The sequence below is a fragment of the Dufourea novaeangliae genome, unplaced genomic scaffold, assembly GCF_001272555.1.
Source record: "Dufourea novaeangliae isolate 0120121106 unplaced genomic scaffold, ASM127255v1 scaffold25, whole genome shotgun sequence".
NCBI lineage: Eukaryota > Metazoa > Arthropoda > Insecta > Hymenoptera > Halictidae > Dufourea > Dufourea novaeangliae.
Window position 1 is genome coordinate 837,062 of NW_015373901.1, and position 8,226 is coordinate 845,287.

General features: G+C 39.1%; 1 protein-coding gene across 1 annotated transcript; it reads left to right on the forward strand.

Annotated features, from left to right (window-relative positions):
* Positions 1 to 2,857: 2,857 nt before the first annotated feature.
* Positions 2,858 to 6,087, forward strand: LOC107193711 (facilitated trehalose transporter Tret1-like). The gene is made up of 2 exons (XM_015583203.1): positions 2,858 to 2,942; positions 4,338 to 6,087. Exons 1-2 carry the CDS (start codon positions 2,873 to 2,875, stop codon positions 5,648 to 5,650), a joined length of 1,383 nt encoding a protein of 460 aa, XP_015438689.1. The 5' UTR covers positions 2,858 to 2,872; the 3' UTR covers positions 5,651 to 6,087.
* The last annotated feature ends 2,139 nt before the right edge of the window (positions 6,088 to 8,226 follow it).

The window sequence follows — 8,226 nt, forward strand, 5'->3', positions numbered from 1 at the left end:
ATCACAGACCACAAAAGATAAAGGGCATGGTGTTGTACATCAATGACTATCGGGGTTCGAAGGTAGACCTACATAGACTGAAGAAGGTTGGCTAATATACAATAATAGTATAATACGTACACATTCGATGAATGTGTGGGGCAGGATGACAGGATAGATAAGGGATTTCGAGAAAGATAATCAAAGATTGATACGAGAGGATCACAAAGTTTGGCAAGTGTGGTCAAGAAGTTCGGCGAGAAGGTTCTTGTTCGAAGTTTTGGCAGAAAGTTGCGATGATTAGCTTTGATAGCTTTATTTACATTCTTTAAAGCATAACGAATGGGAAGGGCTAGATGTAAACAAGATCATTTATTACAACGTATTCAATTATGCTCTAAATTAGTAAAATAATCATTTCAGAAAGGCAGATATTATTAAAAAAATACTAAAAAATCGAAATATTTTTGTGGTAAATCATTATTTGCATTGTTTAATAAAGAGTGTACTTACTAAACAATGATGTCATTCAGTTAACTCGTGGCAAAAATAGTTGTACCTATACCCTGAGTTTGTTGCAGTATGGCATTCCTCCAGAACTCTTTGAACGACTATAAAGGCGGAAATACTGGCCGTGCAATGTTCAGGTTGCAAGGACCATGTTCTGCTAGCAGAGATCAAAATATATTACACGCGTCGTGACTGCGAGGATTTTCAGACTGGGTGAGTAGAGAGAGTGTATTAATGTTTTTTTTTCCGAGTAATTCCGCAGCTCTTTCTCGCGTCTGGGCCCAGAACATTCCCGCCATGCACTTTGTTAACAATACACGAATATTTCACGGTCCCAGACGGAATACTATTTAATAACAATTTTAGCAATGTGGTACCCACAACGATTCTCTGCAAATGATCTATATTTAAGGTAATATCAAAATAGAAACATATTAAATGATAATTCATTTCCGTTAAAACGCTATTCAAGATGGTAAAAAATGGCAGACCATTGATAAATCAAGAAAGATAAAATGTTCTTAAAATATTTCCTATTATCTGAAATTTCAAGAGAAATAACATTTCAGATAAGGATGAAAATGTTCTTTCCAGTACATTTCCTATCATGACATTGCATATACATACACGATATTTACGTTCTTTTGCAAGCCATAGTCTAAAGAGTCGCGTTCTGCTCTCTTATTTAGAAACTACAACCGTAACCTCGATTCAACTGTTTTTATGTTTCATTATATTCAGTCGCAGCCTCCGATCCATTCCATACAACAAAGATTTCGTTGTCACAAAGAATGCTGTAAAAACAATCATATAGTATGAACATAGTAAGAATTCCAGACATTCTTCGTTTATATTCATCAATCTACTGCATTGTTATTTATTACAATATATAATATTTATATAAATCAAGCACTAGACTAACTTTCACTACCCACAGATGATTGCAAAGAAGATTTAAAATAAGAAACACCCTTACAAGTAGTAATGAAGGAGTTGAAAATGAATACGCTTTACTCTACAGGACAGAATATCGATCGGAAAAGTCTCGAGTGGATACCGATTATCTCCGGGATACTTTACACAATAATATCCACCAGGCTAATATCAGATCCACGTTTGAATACAGATCTATAAATAGATCTGTATTGTAGTAAACTAGATTTAGAATGCTACAGCTTCATGTGAAGAAATTTATCCGTCAGTGTATATGCATAAATAAAAATGAGTTCATTTATATATAAATATTTTTAACTGTGCAACAGTATGATAAGAATGTCACTGTGTCGATTCCGTGCAATTGTGCAATCACACATAATTGATCATAAATATTTTCCTTTAATAAGTATCTTTGAACCATGGATGATTTGTACGATACTACACGTGTCTTATCTTATCACGGAAAGTCAGTATTAACAAAACCTATACAATTCCGTGATTTAAAATAAGAATCACAAATGTTTGTCTACATAGTCAATCAAAGCCTCTACGTTTAACTAGCACGTAACATGAATTAACGTGATGTTCGCGCACACTTTTCGTCAGATACAACTGAATGTTTAATGCACACTGCCATCCACTGGCTATGTAACTGATGAAACTTGTTTAAAATTAATAGAATGGTACGGCCACAAATTTCCTCAATCAAATTCGCTTTTGAATTACATGTAAAACAAACACATGATGTCACGCTGATAACACCAGTATCTGTAGACTCCGTTTAAGTATCCAAAAATATGTTCGACCCCACCGTTTCGTTTTTGGCGTGTACTATATAAAGCACAGCCAAATATTAGAGATTTTTTTCTGACGAGTGTTCACGATGTTCCTGGGCTACTGAATTCACAGCCTGATTACGGTAAAAATATACATACAGCGTTGAAATAATTTCTATTGCAATATTTCCGAAACTTTCATCATCTTTCCTCATCTTCAGTGATCTTATCTTTCATCTTTAAAAAAAATATTTTATTTTCTAAAAAAAGATTTTTCGCTGCTATAGTTGGTTCAAAGTTCAAAAGTCTTCCGGAAATAACAAGGTTTCTTGCTTCGATTCCCATCGCGATACTTTTACTGTCATCCGTTCAATCGGAATCTTTCGATATCTCTTGCATCTCTAAATCTGTTCAGTCACTGTATGCAACAAAATGACAGGCATAAATATATGTAACTATAGATACCGTACGATCGTACATCGGTCACGTGTGAAAAACATCTCGAAACCTCATTTCCTCTTGCTAACTAATGGTGCAATACGGAAATGCATACATCCGTTATCTTATCTATGCGAGGGCTATATTCATTTGTGTTCATGAATCGCCAAGGTACTCGCTTCTGATGCAAATAAGGCTTTCGTCAGTCGTCTTGCACCTTGAGAGGGGTCGTCATGCCGAAGGAAACGAGTGAAAAGTCGTCCGTGAAAGTGACATGGCCGCAGTGGATCGCTTGCGTCGGAGGTAAATAAACTGAAATCGTATGATTAGCAAGCATAAAGGAAAATCCAGTGATCATATGCAAATAAATATTAATCTTTACGTTTCCTTCCGTCTAATCAACCTGCACGAACACAAAATAAAAATAAACTGATGCTGTGACGTGATGAAAGTGACACTTGTGAAAGTATTTCATGAAAACCAGAATTATACTACGTAGAATATAAAGAGACTAATACTACTGAAGACTACCTAAATACTGATGTTACATGGAAATGATAATGAAAACAGTTGTAAAAATGAAAGTGTAACCATCAAAATTAATTTCATTTCTTTAAATGGAATATTACACTGTGAAGTCAATATTTTTCTAGATAAATGAATATCAAGTTACGATTGAAATTAAGATTTAACAAATTGTCTGCACAGGAGCAGCCAATTCTACTTTACTCGTCTAACATTTTCCTATAACATCACGAATTTATTAGCTCCTTACAATTTATTCTTTGATTCTAAATGTGTCTTTCTAACTTCCTCAATGCAATAATTCTCACAATTTATCGATGCCATAACGTCCAGGAACTATAAGAGTCGTTGCATAATTCACGACTGCATTAATCAGTTTCCGATTCGTCAGATAATTTTTCAAATACCCTGCCTCTGGCATAAAAATGAAACGAAACCATTTGCATTTACCTCTAAACAAGCAAATTGTTTTGACGGTACTGTACAAGATACCTTCTCTTAATGTACTTTCCTGAGCCGACCAGTTCGTCGACAAACTATCGATTTCCAATTTGTTGAAACGTGCTTATAGCAAAGTCGGGGCTATAGCAATCGGGTCATTTATGGCAGGGAATTTTTACCAGCGCATTCAGCCAAAGACCGACCCGCGGCCTTTTGTTTTCAAATTGCCGTTAGACGTCGACGATGACCATCACCTGGGGTTCTTGGACAGCTGCAAAACACGTGCGGGACACTCATATTTTTATTAATTTTCGGTTTTTCCTGACCATCGATTCCCGGAACTCCAGGTCTACTTCGAGAAGGGGAACTTTAGCGCATCGTTCTCCCTTCCAACATTACAGACAAATTTTGCCACACCCACACCAACTCAGAACACCAATCATATACAAATACATCCACCACTCCAACACACCGCTCAAGCCACACACGAACCTGTAGATATTTTCAGTACTACGACAACAAGACATTCTGTATCCAACATTAGTAGAGACCACTTCGTCAGTCTAGTGCGATCTCAGATACCAAATACAGTTTCTACACACGACACCAGTGTCGATTCATTTTATTCCAACTATTCCGATAATATTAATTTATTCTTCGGAAAGCGACGTTCGTGAAATACTCCAACTTCAACATTTTTCGCGAACACTTCGCAACACAATTTGTTCGCAGTTACGTTGCTGGTGATCCAGGTGGGATTCATGGGGGCATGGTCGTCCCCGTACATCGAGCAGCTAACATCCCCGAAATCATCGATCCCGATCACGATGACGGAAGTGTCGTGGGTGGTGTCGTTGCTGAACTTTGGAAGGCTGTTTGGTGCAATCGCGGGGTCGCTAACCGTCAATTATTACGGCAGCAAGACCACGATTCTGGTGACCAGTATACCCATCGCGTTATGCTGGCTGTTCATAATCGTGGCTGATAACGTGTGGTGGCTCTACGTCTCGCGATTCCTCAGCGGTCTATGTTTGGGAATGATGTACAGTTGCTTTTCCCTCTATCTGGCTGAAGTGGCGAATCCCAGTATCCGTGGAGCGTTGGTCGCTCTGGCAATGAGCGGTTTACCGATCGGAAACTTGGTCATGAGCATCATGGGAGCGTACTTATCTATGACCGTGTCAGCGGCCCTCTGCTTACTACCTTGCCCGGTCTTGATGATCCTTTTCCTCTGGCTACCGGACTCGCCTCATCACTTGATCAAGATGAAACGGTACGAGAAAGCGAAAACCTCGATTCGATGGTACCATCGAGACTGCGACGTGGAAGTGGAATTTCTATCGTTACAGAAATTCGTCGATAACATCAGCGGAAAGTCGTTCCTCGAGACTCTCGGAGAGTTCAGGACCGTTCAGTACAGGAAATCGCTGTTTCTGGTCACGATACTCTTCATGTACAGTCAGATGTGCGGGATTAATAATGTATTCTTCTACATGGAGACGATCCTGAAGAGTGCTCGGGTCACGGTTATCGATCCGTCCCAGGTGGTGATTATCGTGATGGCGGCCGGTATCCTCGGATCATGCGTGCCCACGTTCCTGATGGATAGATTCGGACGGAAGTTCTTGATGATCGCGTCCTGCGCCGGTATCGCAATCGCCCTCGCCTCGCTGACCCTCGCGTTCCATCTTGTAAGCCATGGTTTCGAGTCGCGCACCCTCGACGGACTGATGATCTTCACGATGATCTTTTTCTTCATCGCCGTCTTCATCGGCGTGCTTTCTGTGCCACCCGCGATTCTCAGCGAGCTGTTCCCGTCTCATCTGAAATGCATCGCGGCTTGTTTCGGGAGCTGCGTGGCTGGCGTGTTCTCCTTCATCTCTACAATTACTTATTTACCGCTGATCGATCTGATGACCGATCGATACGTGTACTTGTTTTACGGTTTGCTGCTGCTGACAGCGGTACCGTTCACGATATTCTGTGTACCTGAGACGAAGGGGCTGTCCTTGCAGGAGATTCAAACGCGGCTAATGAAGAAGTAGGCTCACGAGAGTTTCGGCTGTGATGTAGATGTCTGCGAATTCAGGGAAGATGGAATGGACTTTGAGAGACACAGTGTTTGAACGGAAGAATTGTGTAATAATTTAGGTGGAATACGTGTGATTGCTTTGGTTATTTTATAATGGTTGTGTTATACGAGACGCGTGTGAACTTGCAAATTTATGAATGGAATACCTACTCAACTATTGACAAGATTCTCTCCCGAATGTATAATTTGGTAATAAATATAATATTGACAAAGACTGAAACGAAGTAAGATTTCCACGGCTGGAGCCTGTAGCAATTCTTCTCCTACAAAGTCTCGGCCAAGCAGATATTTCATTTCGAAAAGGTGGAAGGGCGCATCATGGAGAACTTGTCCAGTAAATCCAAAAAAAAAAAGACCAAGGAAGCCATCGCTAATAATAGAAGAAGAGGTCGCGATGCCTGTTGTTCTTTTGCCTTCCATTCTTTCCTTAACCGAGAAACGATGTAGCTATTTCTCTTTGGGGGCGGACGTACGATGCCGTAACGTCGACGATGGAACTCGGCCAGTTTCATATTTTACAAGACGATATTTCAGCCGCCTTGGCTACGCCAACGGCATCAAAAGTGCCACGTTCCCATGGCGGCACTGCTAAAAATTGGATGCCACCTTATCTCGTTCGGGTCATTGCTGATGGCTCCATCGATGACTCCTGCGTGTAACATTGCTGTACAGAGTGTTCCCTGACTATTGCACAATTCTCTGTTCATCTATTCTGAAGGCGATTCTGACCATGTGAAACGACAACACGTAGCATCGAAACTCGATAATCAATAACATACTCTTAGTCACAGATGTTAACATTATCTTCCAAAAACGTTTTTACCACTGAAAATAAATTCTTAATCTATTATTCTACTTTTCAATTTCATTCGAAAAGGTTCACATTAATTAAATAAATAATCCATCAACATGATAAATTCTATTCGTTAACAAATTAATTTCACTGTCGATTAGTATATGTGTTTGGAAAATCATGCCCCCGTTCACACATGAAAATTACAGTACATTTATATTACACCGGATTAAATAATCTCTGCCTCGTTTCAAACGCAAATCGAGCGTATCGATTACTTAAATAACCCTTTCGTAATAAATGCTTCAGGTATCCTGCATACATCCACGCCTCCTCCAGTCAGCACGGCCAATCGGCATTTTAAATTCGTTACTGTACAACCCAATTACGGAGTGGAAGAGCAGCGTGAACCGAATAATAACCGTTTACTGTATCCATCGTGTGAAAATAGCGGTTGGCCAATTATAGCCGATTTTTCGACAGTAAACCGATTCTAAGATAATCGTCGACAAGGCACACACGATATTAGGAAATCGTTCTAATTAGTATCGTGTTCGTTGCTGTACCTGCGAAATTACAGGAAAGCTTTAATTCCAGGTTGCCTACCTGCTTCATGAAATATTCATATTACTTTCCCCCGGCGTTATCAGCGCATTGACTTCCTTTACAACTTTTATTCTTTTGTCGAGACTGGTCGTTACGATTTAGTGGACATAAAAAAAACGTCGTAAAAGGGCGATCGCTACTCGGAAATAAAGTGGAATATTCAGGGAAAGGTTCGACGTTCAATCGGACGTGAAACGTTCAGACCACGATTTGCTGACTTACGTTAATAGATTTCCACCTTGACAATTATTGTTATTGCCAATCTGGTTTATTTAGACATCTAAGAAAGGACCCTGTATTTACACAATAGATATCGCGTGTAAACTGACTTTTACATTCAAATGGGCGTAAATACAAGGGAACACACTGGATATAGATTGAATAAACCAGATTTATAGACATGAGATCGGGCAGAATGTATTAAGGAATCATATTGCAAAGACATATCCAAACCCTTTGCGATCCTACAGACAAAAGAAGCCAACATTAAACTTTATTGTAAATTATAATGACTGAACACACTGACAACCGATGGAATAATAGAACTGGCAATTATATTGAATCAGATTACTGACAGATTGGTCAGTTTGAATAGAACATTTTACTCAACTTCTCACGGAAAGGTTGAAGAAGAAGAAAACTATGATCATCTCTTTTTATATTTTGCTATAGACCTTATATTTTTTTACTTGAAAAGTTGCAGAGTTCACTAGATATGAAGTTAACGCACAATTTCAGGATTATTATGTGTTCTATACTGAGAATAAATTTTCATCAACATATCTGCCGGTTGCTTAACGGTTAAGTAGTAATTTTCAGTATATATTGTTATTACGATGCAATAAAGTCATGCAACAAATAAATATGATCGTGATGTGTAAGACATAAATAAGCTCTATAAGAGTAAAAATTGAATATAATCTGTATCAGAGATTAAAGTAGACATGCTTCCAATGGGATTTTCCGATTAAATCCCCCGTTTGAGTTTTAATTTTTTCGACCCATAAAGAACACAATTAACTTGGACACTCTTCCGCATAATCTGAATGCAGAATCAGCCGAGATTGCCTATAAACTCGAGGTGAGAGAACCGATGGCAGCTGAACGAAACGCATTTCTTCGGTTCAACA

Coding starts and splice junctions, on each gene's coding strand:
- LOC107193711 (XM_015583203.1), top strand. CDS start 2,873: ATGCCGAAGGAAACGAGTGAAAAGTCGTCCGTGAAAGTGACATGGCCG. Junction 2,943..4,337: donor GTGGATCGCTTGCGTCGGAG/GTAAATAAACTG, acceptor ATTTGTTCGCAG/TTACGTTGCTGGTGATCCAG.